Source organism: Semicossyphus pulcher, unplaced genomic scaffold (assembly GCF_022749685.1).
Source record: "Semicossyphus pulcher isolate SPU_LCO1_2020_fin unplaced genomic scaffold, fSemPul1.0.p SCAF_18, whole genome shotgun sequence".
In the NCBI taxonomy this organism is placed as follows: Eukaryota; Metazoa; Chordata; class Actinopteri; order Labriformes; family Labridae; genus Semicossyphus; species Semicossyphus pulcher.
This window is the reverse complement of record NW_027211691.1, coordinates 15,755,323-15,770,609: the sequence shown is the minus strand read 5'-3', so window position 1 is coordinate 15,770,609 and position 15,287 is coordinate 15,755,323. Positions and strand designations below refer to the sequence as shown.

At 41.9% G+C, this 15,287-nt stretch overlaps 1 protein-coding gene across 1 annotated transcript in view; it reads right to left on the bottom strand.

Moving 5' to 3' along the window:
- Positions 1-976: 976 nt before the first annotated feature.
- Positions 977-15,287, bottom strand: part of vipr1b (vasoactive intestinal peptide receptor 1b) — a 46,995-nt gene continuing 32,684 nt past the window's right edge. Inside the window, exons 7-13 of the mRNA XM_069667147.1 lie at positions 7,018-7,171; positions 6,840-6,900; positions 6,681-6,753; positions 4,286-4,377; positions 3,618-3,747; positions 3,135-3,176; positions 977-1,800 (exon numbers count right to left, since the gene is read on the bottom strand). Coding sequence (XP_069523248.1) covers positions 1,609-1,800; positions 3,135-3,176; positions 3,618-3,747; positions 4,286-4,377; positions 6,681-6,753; positions 6,840-6,900; positions 7,018-7,171 — 744 coding nt within the window. The 3' untranslated portion in view covers positions 977-1,608. The remainder of the gene's footprint in view (positions 1,801-3,134; positions 3,177-3,617; positions 3,748-4,285; positions 4,378-6,680; positions 6,754-6,839; positions 6,901-7,017; positions 7,172-15,287) is intronic.

Below are 15,287 nucleotides of genomic sequence, written 5' to 3'. Positions count from 1 at the left end.
AGCTAAAACTTGTATATATAATGTGCTGGTAGTTGGATTTGGGTACTCTCTACCACCACCTGCTTCCAGTTGTCATGCTAAGCTAAGCTCACCTAACCGGCTGCTTGAATGGAAGCTACACATTAAAGCTAAGGCAGGTACAGCTTGGCCTTCTGGATGCTCCGTTGTTGATGAAAATGCAACTGACTTTCACGTCTAAACTTGGCACAGAAAAGCACAATGTTAGCATCATTGTGACAGCACCAGTCATCCTCTTCACCTTGTTTTGCTCTAAATAGCGGCTTCAATTCCACTGACTTGTCAGGTTCAAACTCCTCAAGTGGAGAAGATTAAATCTGACAAGTCAATGCAGGTTTCAGAAAATATTCAGGAGTTCAAGCTCCAGTCAAAAACACAAAGCTTCTCTGTATGCCTGTCGTGTCATGCACTGCCTTTATGTAGCAGTTAGCATTACGCTGCAGATTGCTTCATAAACTAGCTCGTACAAGAGAATTTAATGTTCCAGACGAGGCTTTAAATCCCACAAACGTGACAAACAACAATTACAGAGACACATTACTTATATATTACAGCCACGATACAATCGCTCTGGCAGGACAATCCACAGCAATTAATTTTCTTTACACTGTATATTTCTCTGTACAATGTGAAATGACTCCTTCCATGTAAATGTAAACATTCAAGGACTGAAATGATTCAAGGCATTTCCTCTCCGGGGTTTCTGTGAGGTCCGACAGCCAGCGGCGGTATGATTGAAAGTGTCACTTCAACAAACACTGAAACCAGACACTCGCTGGTTTGCTGAACAAAGCTGCACGAACTTTATCACAGGCTCGGAGTCACACTAAACAAGAGGGAACTGAACTGATAAAGGGAAGTCTCTCATTAGAGTGATAGTGCAGAAAAGGGCATATGTACTCCAAACCCATCGCTGTGAATCGGCATTACACGGGTCATCAGTCTGAAGTCTCACCATTTGGCTTTTTTTTTGTTGCACACTGTTTTGTTCTTATACATTCTTTTATGCTGCTTTTCTTTGCCTTTAAAGTCGCTGCACATGCTTTAACAATAAAGTGTGTCTTTGCAGCAGCCTTGTTCATTTGCCACTGCAGGAATCCACTAAGTGATTTTTAATCAGCTCATAATTACATCAGATTGCTCGCATGTGGATCCCCCCCAACCTAACCCCATTAACATATGACATGTTGCTTTGCCCAGTTCTGAGCACACACAAGGAACTTAATAACCATTGATCAAATGATCCATAATGATATGACTCGCAGATTCACCTGTACATGTGCACTGAATCGTGAAATAAAGCGACAGAAATGAATGGCTTTCATTTAAATGTGCAAAAGCTGTGCCTGTGAACAATGCGCTCGTATCTTTGTCACTGTTTTCAGAAGCGTGGAGGTTAGAAGCTGATTACTGTCATCAATTTCTTTTGTCCGCGTCACACTCGAACACCACATCCTGCCAAGTAGATGCGCTGATAAGGGAGTGTGTTTTTTTTTTCATCCTAAAGCTTACACATGCTCCTTCTTTTCTGCCTTACGATTGGCATGAGAGTGTTTTGAACGTCCTTATCACTGTTAGTGTGATATATTTTCATATGCTGGACAGGTCGTCGTGACAGGAGGATGAGCAGCGGCGTGTTTTGGGGCTGCAGCGCGTCAACATGGTGATCTGGGTGCTGAAGTTGTTGCTGCTGCCGATGGACGGATGTTGGTATTTGGTGTCAGAGCGCATGTATCTCTGCAGGTGCCACCGCCGCCACTTCCTCTTGATCTCTCCTTGGACCTAAAACAGATAATAACAGTCAATACAGGCAGCTTTTTTTTATCACCATGTAACTTAAAGGGGGACTATTATGCTAATTTCAAGCTTCATATTTCACTCTGTGACTCCTGTGGAGAAGCTTAATATAATTTACAGTTTAAAAAAACTCATGTCAACTCAATCATTTTTACCTTAAACAACTCAGTCAGCTCTGTCTCTTTAAGAAACCCCGCCCCTACAAGCCCGCTTTCTTCTGATTGGCCAACTTGACGAGCAGAGCCATTGAGCGGGTGGAGTGAAGAAATGTTCGAGGTAGACTGAGCTGCTGGGTGGGCGTGTCCTTGAACTGTGGCAGGGGCAGGAAGTTATACTGTGTCTCGGGCAGATGCCCAAATATAGAGTTCCTCCACTTTGTGACATCACAAAGTGAAGCGTCTAGAAAGCAAGCGTTCAGAGCAGCCTGCAGACTTAGACTTTTTTTTAGCAGGGGATTACTCCGACATACTTTTACCTACAGATTTTAAACTTCACCCACGTTTAGTCTGGACATCCAACATTGTAACATTATATATATGTCTTAAAATGTAAAAAAAGCATAATACCCCCTCTTTAACTAAACTGGCTAGGGTGACGAGAGACCTGGATAGCTACATTAAGAGCTTTAATCTCCCATACTTAGCTAATACTTTAGCAACACCTATAGCCAATATCTTACAATATATATAACAATACACGATTTGTGGCTTTTAGGAATTTTACAGCAAAACTTTGTCGCTGTTAAATTATTATTATTATTATGTTATATGTCAGTGTAACATCTCATGTTTAGCTGAAACTCACCAGGACCTGATATCACTCTCATAGGCTGCATTAATTTAACAACCTCATCACCCTTCACCACCGAAGATTTACACGTCACAAATGACACCTGAACATTGCACCAGATTAAAATTCAGACAGCATAGTGTAAAGTCTTGCCATCCAGCCCATCACAGTGATTCAATCTGGCCAAGCTCCGGGAACATAACTAATGTGCCTACAGAGAGCCTCTGCAGGCACGACTGAATAATCCCTGCCAAGAAGGCCGGGCATTTTACAGCCCTCCCACCCTGCGGAGAAAATATGCCGTGGGGAGGTCCGTGGGAGGAGAGACAGCTTGAGCGGACCAGCGCTGATGACTCACAGTCACATCTCCACCCACCTTTCCAGGAGTGTGTCAATGTAAATGGTGCAGCGAGGGATTTTCTGAGAATTAGCACATGGGACGGTGCGCTTTCTGTGCATGGAAATCTTGAGGTTTAAACAGTGTTTATTCAAACAGTGTTTACGTCACTGAGAGGAGGTCGGGCACCTACCTCTCCGTTGAGGAAGCAGTAAAGGACGGCAACCACAAAGCCCTAAATGGAAAGAAAAACACAAAAGAGAGCATTTGTGACAACTACTCGCAAATCTATGCAAATAAATGCATTACATGACACACAGTACATACAAAGGCTGGTGTATAAGAGAAATAGGGATAAGAAGAGAAGTGCTGGAAAGGTTCCAAGCAGGCTGTAAAGAAGCTCTGCATTCAGTCTGCATTCAGCTTCATCCCTCGCTATGAGATGAACAGAAATAACTCCGGGGTTTAAAACAGGAACACTGCCACTGAATCAGACTCAAAGTGCCTCGAGACCTGCCACAGTTTTCTGCGAGGGGTTTCTTCAATATGGACACTTGCGGGTCTTGGCTGACAGGATGCCAAAGCATTACTTTAGCTCTTGAATGAGGTTCAATTTAAATGTTTATGTTTTTCTTAATACACTTACTTCCTCCTTAAAAGTTAGTTGACATCATACCTGAAATGACCCGAGGATCAAGTCGAAAACGAGCCGCAGCTCGGTCTTCACCTGCTCCGGGATGAATGCAAACACGATGAAATTGATCCCAAACAGAGGAATCAGCAGCAGCGTCGATTTCGCCAGCCTCCTGAAACAACAAAGCGAAAACAGATTCAAATGTCTCCCTCTGCTGAAACCAATTTCCAATCCGTCTCTCTATATGCCAATAATGAAATACAACCGCTGAGTACTTTTCATTTTACATTTCAGCTCAGAGGACCGGAGATTGAAAAAAAAGCTCCATTAAAAGTGTCAGTGGGAAAATAGCTCATGCATTACGGCGGGCTTATGAGATGCTCTCCATCACAGGACAGAATCACGCACAGAGGTCGGCAGTTTATCTCTGTGTTTGCAGCTGCGGGGGAAGGCTGCCATTCTGAATACCTTGACTTTGTTTTGTAATGTTGAAAATATTTGGATTAGTTTGAGCAAGAAAGTTAAATTCCTCAGAGGAAGTTATAAGGAGCCAGTTAAATATAGTCTCTGCTTTCTGTGTCAGAATTCAGCCAAAAACAACGGAGATGGTTGAGATTTTTTGCCCTTATAAGTATCAATAATATTTTGTTTCATTGGTGCTTATGTATAAAGTAATTGACAGCATGAAAAAGACATGAAATTATACTTACGAGTACTGGTTGGACTCATTCCTTCCAATATCTGGGCAGTTGATTTTCTGGCGAAGTATTCGTATGATGCAGATGAATAAAATAAAGTTCATCTGCGGAGGAAATGAGGACAGTATGGGCGGAGTTAATGGGACCTACACCTTGTAGTTAGTGACATTCAAAGCAGAAATATAACACTTTCCAAATACTAATGGAGGGAAGTGGTAGATGGCAAAAAAAAAGCCTGTTCTAAATTTGCTTCTACGTGTTTTCAATGTTTTATCTGGAGGGAGAGGGAAGGAATGTTCTCATAACACATTGTGATGCTGTATTTCATCCCGCACTGATTGGATTATGGTGTTAGCCCGCAGGAAAATTAGCATCTCTAAATAGTTAATTTGTGTTGGACCTGTGAAGTGGCAACAAATCTAACCTGCACACATTACTCAGCTGCTGCAGAGAGAAAGAGACAAGAGGGAATAGAGACAGAAAGGGGCATCTGACAGGCAGGTGGCTGATCCTGATCTTAATCTGTAAGAACACAGAGACCTGCTGTGCCAAGAACTGCAGCCAAGACAAGACAGACAAAGCAGGACATCAGAGGAGGGCGAACCTTATCTGGAAAACTGTCTGTTTTTGGTATCCCATCACATCAGTCTAAAAAACTGGTGTTTAGCATGTTTTTCAAATACAAAAAAAGACAGCTAGCAAATCAATTTAAAGGCAATATCTTCAAAACGGAGATGTGTTTAAATGTGTTTAAATACTATATATATTTTATAGTATTTACTGGCATGACCTGGAGAGACTTAACGTTATTGTACATTAGCTTAGTTGAACACACAAAAAATTTATGCTAGCAGTTCTTTTTCTTCTTCTTTTCTGTAGCACAGCAGGGCTTAGTTGTGTTCATGCTAACACAGCAAGCTAACACGCTAAAGGTGACAATGCTAACGCTGATGTAAAACAGGTATATTGTGTTCTTCTTGGTTTTCATGTTAGCATGGTAACATTTCCACCCCGTTAGCTTTGCTGCTAGCTTATTTTCTCTAGAAATACACTTGTGTTTGTTCACTCAGCACAATTACCTTAACTTTAAAATGGTCTGTATTGGCTGTATAAGAGCCAGAGCTAAGCTAGCCCTCTCAGGGAAATCCTACGGAAATATACTGGAAATCCAAGAATAAAGAAAATGTTGTGCTGACATCCACATTAAATATTCTTCACTGCAGCTTCTAAAGATTGCTGAACTCATCTTAACCCTGCTTTTCCCACCTCTCTGAAAGTGTAGCCCTTTCTCACGCACACTGACACACGCCAATACAGATCACTGTTGGCTTTTCTTACGAGATAAGTGGTTCAATTTTACTGAAGAGCCCATGTGAGAGGTGAGGTGAAAGTACCACACATTAGCCATGTCGATAGATGCCCTGTGGAGAGAAACTCATTTTTCAAATCATCTTCAATCTTTTTGCTTTCATGTCTGTTTGCTAAAAAGTGTTACAGCCAGCAGCCAATTGTAGCTCTGAATAAAGACAGGGACGAGCAGCTAACACATTCTGCCTGAAAGATCAAAGTGAAGTGTAAAAATTATATATTTCATGGCGGGGCTTAGTAACTTCCTGGAGTCATTTTGTCTTACAGCCCTACACAACCAAACAGATTGTGAGAGCAGATTGTTATTTACCTTTGGACGAAGCTAGGCTATCATGCTAACACCTGCTTCCGGTCTTTGTACTAAGCTAAGCTAAACAGATGGTGGCTCTAGCTTCACATTTACTGAACAGAAATGACAGTGATTTCAATCTTCTAATAACTCGTGGCAATAGAGGCAATATTGTTGTTTTAAGAGCCTGCTAGTTAGCTTAGCTTAAAGACTAAAAAAAGCAGCTTACTTTTAATTGAAGTATAGTACACCAACTATACATCCTTTAAAGCTCTCTATATCTTTGCTGTCAATAAGTACACAAATTAAAGGAAGTTAGCCTACATAATAAGCTACTAGCTAGTCAGTACAATCTTTCTGTAGAGGCTAATACTGTGTTCAAAATGGAAATGCAAGAAAAAACAGCCTTAGAAATGTTAAATAATTTAGTACAGGGTGACCTGTGGTGCAGAAAAACAAAACGATTGAGTTGCCAACTTTCTAAAGTGAAGTGAGAACTTTGAGGTCGTACTAACCTCTCTGTTGAGTTGAAATACAGAATGAATACCAACAAGAGTTTAAAAGCCTTCACATAAAATACAATGACAGGCAAGTGTTAGGGGGACTGGTGACATCTGACAAAGACATTTTCTCTCTCTGTGTCAATTTGTTTTTACTTTGGAAAAGTCAGACTTGAAAGTGTCAACGGCTAAGGTGCATAAAGATTTTAGTAATGATTGATGAGAAAGTTCTCAGGGCTTGTAAACTTACCAGGATCGATGCCAAAATAGGGGTTTTAATGATCCACCAGAAGACATCAGTGTTCTCGATTATATCCCAGCACCTGTGGAAACATGGAAAACAATATTTAGCAAATTAGACCCACATGTTCTCGTGGACTCTGGTCGAGCAGTCTGCTGTTTTTCTTACCCCACATCGTTGTAGTAGGCTTTAGCGATGCTCCAGGCTGTGATAAAAACTGTAGGACCTCCTGGGGACATAAAGAAAAGATATAAAAATGCAGGCAAAAGTTATTAGTGCATCCCAACGGCTCAGGAGTTTGTCAGGGAACTGAAGGTGTATAACGGCAGAAAAAGAGACTTCTCACCCCAGCCGATTAAGATGTAGGCCCAGAAGTACTTCCTCTCGGAGAAGAAAGAGACGGCCAACAAAGCGTGAAGATAAAGGCCTTCCACCAGCAGCCAGAAGAAACTGGCCATTATGCAGTACTGGAAGAACACAATCACCACTTTGCAGCCAACCTGGGAACAGACGAAGCACACAAGAGAATGAATGTCGCAGTGCTCTCACTGGACACTGTATATAAATATGCAAGTCTGCAATTTAATTGTCTATAGAGGCAGAACTGCAATTAGAAAGTAGTAATAAGCCTGTATTGATGTTCTTGTCCTTTGGGTGAAGGCTGCCTTCAGTCAAACGTTTTGCTTTGTGAGTCAGCCATGCGCACTGAAACACAAATTAATATATTTCTATACGTTTATTTTAATTAATGAGGACAAAGAGCGCCAACAATTGTGAAGTCTCACGCAGCGCGGGTGGCACAAGTTAGCTGAGAGGCCATCAAGGTAATCAAACTTAATCCATCTCTGTGCCCTCAGTGAATATGAAATCATGGCAGGGTAATGGCAGGGTAATATAAAAGGCTATTCTGTGTAGTAAAAGTAGTCGTTTTATAGTCTTATATTATATTAGCAGCTTTATTGCCTCAAATATTTCTGACAGTGGAAATTTCTTTTCGGTGCTGTTTACATGAAGCAGAATGATGATTATAAAGTCATTACATACAACAGAGGGCTGTGATTGGAACATGTAAAGGTCTTTAAACACATTGGATTCCTTGAACTGGTTCATTGGTGATACAAACACAAGACAAGGTCAGAACCTTGTGTGAGGCTGACTGCATCAGGTCAGTGTGCGCTTTTGTGGGCAATGTGTTACAAGGACTGTCCTTATGAGGCCGGTGACAACGTGTTTGAAAGCAGGTGAGGACAGCAGACAAGCAGCAGAGGAGCAGCCCCGCCTACTCCCCAAAACTAAGTATCCAGAGCCGTATAGATAGAGAGTTGCGTCAGTGGAGGTCCAACATGCTCCATGATCCGCCATTGCGATGTCGCAACTCTCTCTCTCTGTGGCTGTGAAATTACCGTCACTCACTCAGTCACATACATACCCGTGAGTAGGGCTTACCCCGGCGGTCAGCCAAAAATATTACTACCTCTCACTAATAGGGCCTCCTTAACAGAGTTTAATAGAGTAAAAGTCCTTTGTTGATACTTTACAGATCAGTTATAACCATATAATAAAAGAGTCTGTTTATCCTCCTCCAGCTTTTTACTCCAGCCAGAACCAAAATAATTTATTATATCACTAACTTATAAACATTTACAACTCCAGACTTTAATTATTTTATAAATACTACATCAATGTCTTATTAACACTTCCAAATACAGTTCATTTCAGTCAGACAGCTCACGTTGTTATAGTTTTAAATGTTTATTGCAGCAGCAGAACAGAGCTTGTGTTTGGCGTCTGGGCTCCGACCTCATCGCTCCTCGCATTTATTTTACATGCAGAAACTTGAGGAGTGATGAGATCATATCTCAAACTCCCTATTCGGAGCCTGCAGGTGGATGCTGGGGTGGTGGCGGGGCTGAAAGTCTGAGCTCAGTGCTGGTGCGGGGCAGAGATGGCAGAGGAAGAGACCGGAAATCTTGCAGCTTAAATAGAGCGCCACATCGGGAGGAAGCGTTTGACAGGTGACTGTGGAAGTGACGCATATCAATTATTAAATCAGTGCAGCTCAAGTTGTCTGCCTGAACTAGCTCGTAGGCGTATTTAATGCAGTGTAATGATCGTTATCTATCCATCCATACATTATCTATACCGCTTATTCCGTTCACAGTCACGGGGGGCTGGAGCCGATCCCAGCCTACATTGGGTGAGAGGCAGGGTACTCCCTGGACTGATCGCCTGTCAATCAAAGGGCTGACACACAGAGACAGACAACTGGTCACGCTCACACTCACACCTACAGGCACCAATGAACCTAATGAGCATGTCTATGGACTGTGGGAGGAAGACGGAGTACCCGGAGGGAACCCACGCATGCACGGGGAGAACATGCAGACTCCACACAGAAAGGCCAACTTCCTCCAAATTGGGATTCGAACCAGGACGGTTCTAGCTGTAAGGCGACAGTGCTAACCACTGCACCACTGTGCAGCCTTTTGAAAAAATATGTGTTAGAAAAAAACCTCATTGTCTTTTGTAAACTTTATGTAACTGGGTTAACTTTTAAATAGTCTGTGTATTTGCTGTTCGCGGAGGTTTGCTGTAGCTACATTTAGAAGCCTGCAACAGTGGCATATAGATGAATAATGCAACGCACACATACACACTGTGACCTTGTTCACAGGTAGCTAAATTATGCATTTGTCATAGGCTTCTCCACAGTGATAATATCATGAATTAATGTAATGGATAACTGCAGAAAACATCTAACTGTAGGTGAAGGGTAATGAACCAGTGTCTTGTTCAGCTGATGCATGACAGCTGGCTTCTGTCAACCAAAGTGAAAATATATTAAGTGTTAATTCAGGCATTTGATGACATAGAAGCTCCCTCTCTCTCCACCCAGAGGACAAAAAGAAGCGCAGAAATGTCCCACCAGACATTTCAGCTCACAACAGACAAGAGAGGAACACTGAAACGACCATAAAGTAAAACACAATCAGCTCTATTCTTGTCGCGCATCCTGCCGTTGAACCTGTTTTACAACTACATGGTTAATTCGTCTGCCGCTTTGGGCTGAGCTGATGCGTTTAGCTCTTTTTACAGCCTTTTCAGTTCACAGAAAACACTCTCTCTGTGTAGGTCCGAGGTTACAAGCTGTTCAGGGAAGAGCGCCCCAGAGATCCGACAGCGAGGGCATCACTCAGATGAGAAAAATCAATATGGTGCCCATTTTAAAAAAGGACCCTGCGAGAGCGACTGTGTGAGACCTGGGATAAATAGAGAGGAGGCTGAAAAGGACAGAGTGCTATTAGGAATGGACGTAAGCACATTATGGAGGGATACGTTCGGAGGATAGAGACGTACACAAAGACGCAAAACAGACAGAGTGGAACATGTGCAGCGTTTTCATTCAGAGATCCACAGACATCAAAGATGGACACACAGGTCGTGATGTAAAAGCCTCATCATATGTCTCATCATAAAGGGCTAACACTGATGAACGAGCAAACAAGTGACATGAAAAATGCACTCAGGTGTCCGCAGCTCGAGCGCCTGCAGAGGAGCAGGACTCTTCGTGATTACACGAGCATCATAAATCATTGATGAGGACTAAAGAAGTGGACGTCAAACTGCTTTTTATTCAGAGTTTAGAGCCGGAATGTTTCACCTGTGTGTCGGAATGATACTGCGGCTCCTTTTACAACTTTGCTTTTCCAAAACTGGTAAATAAAAGAGACATTTTGAGGGTTTTGTATATAATTTACATGAGACATTTTATTTAATTTAATTTCAACCAATAAATCTTTATTTAAATGGCACCAAATAACAACAACAGTTATCTCATGACGCCTTTCATATAGAGCAGGTCTAGACTGTTCTCTGTATAACATCTTCTATGTATATCTATCTATGTATAATGTAGTATCTCATATACATCCAAACCTGATTTATCACAAATTTAAGCCTCTCTCCAACAGCCTGGATTTTATCCAGTAAACTACAACTCAACAAAACAAAGTCCACTATGATGATATTTGGTACCAAAAAGAAACTCAAATCCAAACCTGACGTCTGTTGTAATTACCTGTAATGATGAATGAAGTTGATAACTTTAAACTTTTTAAGTCAAATTTCTTGTATGTGTAAACCTACTTGACAATAAACTTGATTCTGATTCTGATATTCAAATCACATATTGACTATGTGTTGCCCACAGGCAACTTTAATATCAATGTTTTAAACCCATCTCGGCCCTGTGATTGACTGGCGACCAGTCCAGGGTGTACCCCGCCTTTCACCCAACGACAGCTGGGATAGGCTCCAGCCCCCCGCGACCCTGAACAGGATAAGTGGTATAGATTATGGATGGATGGATGGATAAACCCATCTCTTATAGTTTTACTCTCAGTGTTTGCAAGAAACTTGCTTCTCAAGTGATTCTTCCAATTCTGGGCTACGGTGATGTTATCTATCAAATTGCATTTAAAGACCTCAGACCTCTTTCTTCTTTACACAGCATACAATAGACTCTGCAGATTTGTCCTCATCATTGTACAATTTATGAGGCACTTAAATGGCCATCTATTAGTGTGAGAAGACGCATGCACTGGATTCAGATTTTATTAAAATGTATTCCATTTCTATTGAATTTAAATTGAACATGTCAAAAAAGCTTTTAGGTTTATCTCCTGTGGATTGGAATAATTTACATGTTCGTATTAGGTCCATTTCATCATTTACTACGTTTAAAATTGCTTTTAATGTCACATTGTGAAGTTGATCTCCGTTGGGACCCCCTCGAAAACGAAATGGTAAATCTCAAGGGGTTTAATAAATTCAATTACCCCTTAATTTACTCTGTATAATGCAGTTTGTATTTAACAGGGATCAAATTAAATCCGAACACATTTCAAAAGCAAATATGTTTTTTTTTCTCCACCACGTTTATCTGACTGCTGCTAATCCCCCACCAAGCTCTGACTTCAGGTAAAATCGAAGTGGTGTCACGTGGAGTTAAGGTCTTTGCAGTATTGCTACTTAAACCTAAATCAAAGATCTGCATACTTCTTCTATTTTAATGATATTATGACTCATGCCTCAAGTAGATGTTTGCTTCTTGAATCAAACACACCTGGGCTACAAGTGATAATGTACACATCCTCGAAAAATGTACCTCCTGTTTGTTTTCTGGATGTACGTCTTGTACAAGGAGGTAAAGCTTATTAAAGCAGATTTGGGTTTGGTAGCAGATACACATTGATTCCCGGTAGCACTGAGGGGATGAAAATAGACCCAGATGAGGTGTCTAGACGTTTTCTGCTCTGCTGTGTGCAAATCAGTACAAATGGTTCCCTGTAGCTACATTTAAAAGCCTGCAAATAGTGGCATGTAGATGACTGATGCAACACACACATACACACTGTGACCAATGCACAGGTAGCTAAATAATGCATTTGTTATAGGCTTCACTACATCTATAATATCATGAATTAATCTAATGCATCACTGCAGAAAACATCCAACTGTAGATGAAGGGTAATGAACCAAGCGTGCAGCTGGCTCCTGCCAACCCAATAGCTCCATTATCACAACAGAGGCGGGCCAGAGTGCGCTAATAAACACACTGTGAGGCTCCTCTCGTCGTGTGGTCAGGTCATGTAATGTAAACATCGTGTTCGGAGGCCTATCTGCGGCCTCAGGGGTCTGTGGTTCAGCGGTATGTGTCGGGGCGGCTGACAGAAGTACATCTAAACACTGTGGTTTGATAGAACTCCAAACATAAATGGGCTGTAAGCCTGTAATTATGTAAGGGCAGCCTTGCTCCAGTGGCTTCACATCTTCAGCTGCTGTTCAATGCTGTTTTATTTAATGATTATTCTGCTGCTTGAGAGGTATAAAGGCCACAGCAGTTTCAGTTCACACTATTGACACAGCGGCTATTTTCCTCTGACTTCACGCTCAGGGTGAAAAGCTCAAGTGCTGTTATGTCGTACTTCTGCGTTCCATGTTGTAAGTCCTACAAACTAAGGCAAGCTAACAAATTGTTCTCACTTCATGGCTTCTCATAAATACTGACATATTTAAATTTTAATCAACATATTTGATAGCCCTTTATCTACCGTTAGACAACAGCTAATGCTAGTATTAAACCACTTCCTAGCTAACATTAAATAAGCTACAAAGTAAATAGCTTATAAATCCTAGCTTACATTAGCCTACATTAGCTAAGAAATGTACATCTTTCCTATTGTATCATGTAACATGACTTAACTTTAATAGTAGCTTTCAGCCACTTCCTAGCTAACACTTCAGGTAAGTGGCTAAAGGCTAATGTTAGCTTTTGTTTAACTGTGGCTAAAGGTGGTGATACACGTATCAACTGTTACATCGACATCAACAGTCAATGGTCAATATTGACTGTACACTTTTACATTGAAAAAGGTCAACCTCCTCAGATCTGGAAGTGTCAGCAGCGACCTCTTCCGGTCCACATGCATCAGAAATGCTCCAATCACAGCAAAGATTTTGGGCCATGTGATCTCTCTGGCCTGAAAAATTCTCTAACCTATGGCGGCCATCCAAGCGCAGTGGACAAGGGGAAGGATGATAAAACATTACATCATAACATAACATCGGTCAGGTAAAAATAATTGTATAGAAAACGGATGTTACCTTATCGTTATCGCTTCCCTAAATAAATACGACTTAAAACCTGGAACAGAGCATTACATTATAACAGCATTAGAGCTTCCCACAATAGAGGAAATTATGCTAGGGTGCTATTTGTGATTGTGAATATGGTGTGAATACAACACTTAGCCTGAACAACAAGGTCAATTCACTGCCCGCACACAACCTCTGCAAACCCTGTCTTAAAGAAATTGCTAGTGTTTATTACAGGACCCCTTTCACCACCCCCTTTACACTTTGGTGACACTATATTGGCTGGCTGAATGTTCAAAGACAGTGGCTATGAGTTAAGGAAACACTACATTCATGCACTGCGCTGGATTCTTAAGGTGGTGGTTGGTGAGTGTACAAAGTGCAGCACTATCATACCACAGTATCAGGTTGGAGTCCACGCCCTGTGGTTCAGACCTCAACTCTGGTCGAGGTAATAATTGTCACGTATTACGCCTACTACACTTTCCACCAAAGACTTTAAATTAGCACTCCCCCAGCATGCCGTCAGTGCTACACCAATTTTAATCTTTCTGTCACAGCCAGAATCATTATGACTAAGGCACAACCACAGCCATAATCACAGCAGCAGTCACAGCCAGCGTCATCCCGCGGAGTCATAATCAAAGCTACAATCTGTCTCAATCAGCCTTGTTAGCAGGACCATCACTCACACTGTGGTCCCAACCTGCGGCAGTCTATAACCGAAGTCATTCTGAATCATAATACAGCAGAGTCGCTCTTTGGATGGGAGGTGATGCAAATAAGTCTAAATAGGATATCTGTCAAAGACATGTACAAGTTTTTACAGATTAATGGAGCAGATGATCCACAGTTTTAGTGCATAATAGTAATAATAGTTTATAATAGCCCTTAATTCTTGGTCTGAAACGCAGCTTTTTTTAAACGAGCACGCAACAGCAGCTCGTCCACATAATAATCCCCGCCATGCTGCAGACCGTCTCCACACATGTGGACAAGGTGTGCTCGTGTGCTGGGGTTGAGCTTCGGACAGCCCTGCCCGGATTGGTCTCCCAATTATAAAAATAATGACAATATACTATCACATTGTCCTCATGATCAATGGAAACTTCCTTATAATACTGCGCCACTGTTACCACCAGCTCTCTGCAGGAGGTAATATTTTCACTGTAACTGCGCGGTGCTGTTAGCGCTGCCGTTTGAAATGAGCCCTGTGGCAAAATGTGTCTAATTCATAGAGCTGTTTGCTCTGCAGCGCACTTTGGGGTGTATTTAACCTTCCGCGTGTGCTTGGAGAATTGAGTCTTTTTGTCATTTGCACAAGTTTAGTGGGCGGACAAGTTTAGCAGATGCAAAAGCCGCGCAATCCTTCAGTGCATTCCCCCCTGAGTGTCTTATGAACTAAGGCCGTGGCTAGCAATAGAAGAAGAAGAAGGTAGACTTTATTATTCCCCGAAGGGCAATTCAACTTTTTCACTCACACACAAAGGCCCGCATGCACACACAGGATTTTATGGACAAGCACTTATGGAGAGATGTCAGAGTGAGGGGGCTGCACATGGACATGCGCCGCGAGCAGTTGGGGGATTCGGTACCTTGCTCAAGGACACCTCCACAGTGCCTTAAGCAAGGCAATAATTGTTCTGGTTCAGGCCGTCCCTTTCTGTCTGTCTTATAATGCTTAAAAACCTTCTGGCTGTCTAATTATACATGTTATTTTAGGAATATGCAGGACACAAGCGCAACACAAACAATTAAGCTCTTGTTGACTTTATTTGGGTACTCTTTAAAAAGGGCGTTCACGTGAGGTCATCAATTAGGACCCACCTAACTATGTGAATGGATATTGTGCCTAAGTGCTGCGCACTGCTGGGAAATTAAGTGGCCTGGGCAGTCCTTGTCAAGTTGTCCTGCAACTCATGTTGACCTTGTTTGTCTGTAAAACCCTGACAAAATGAT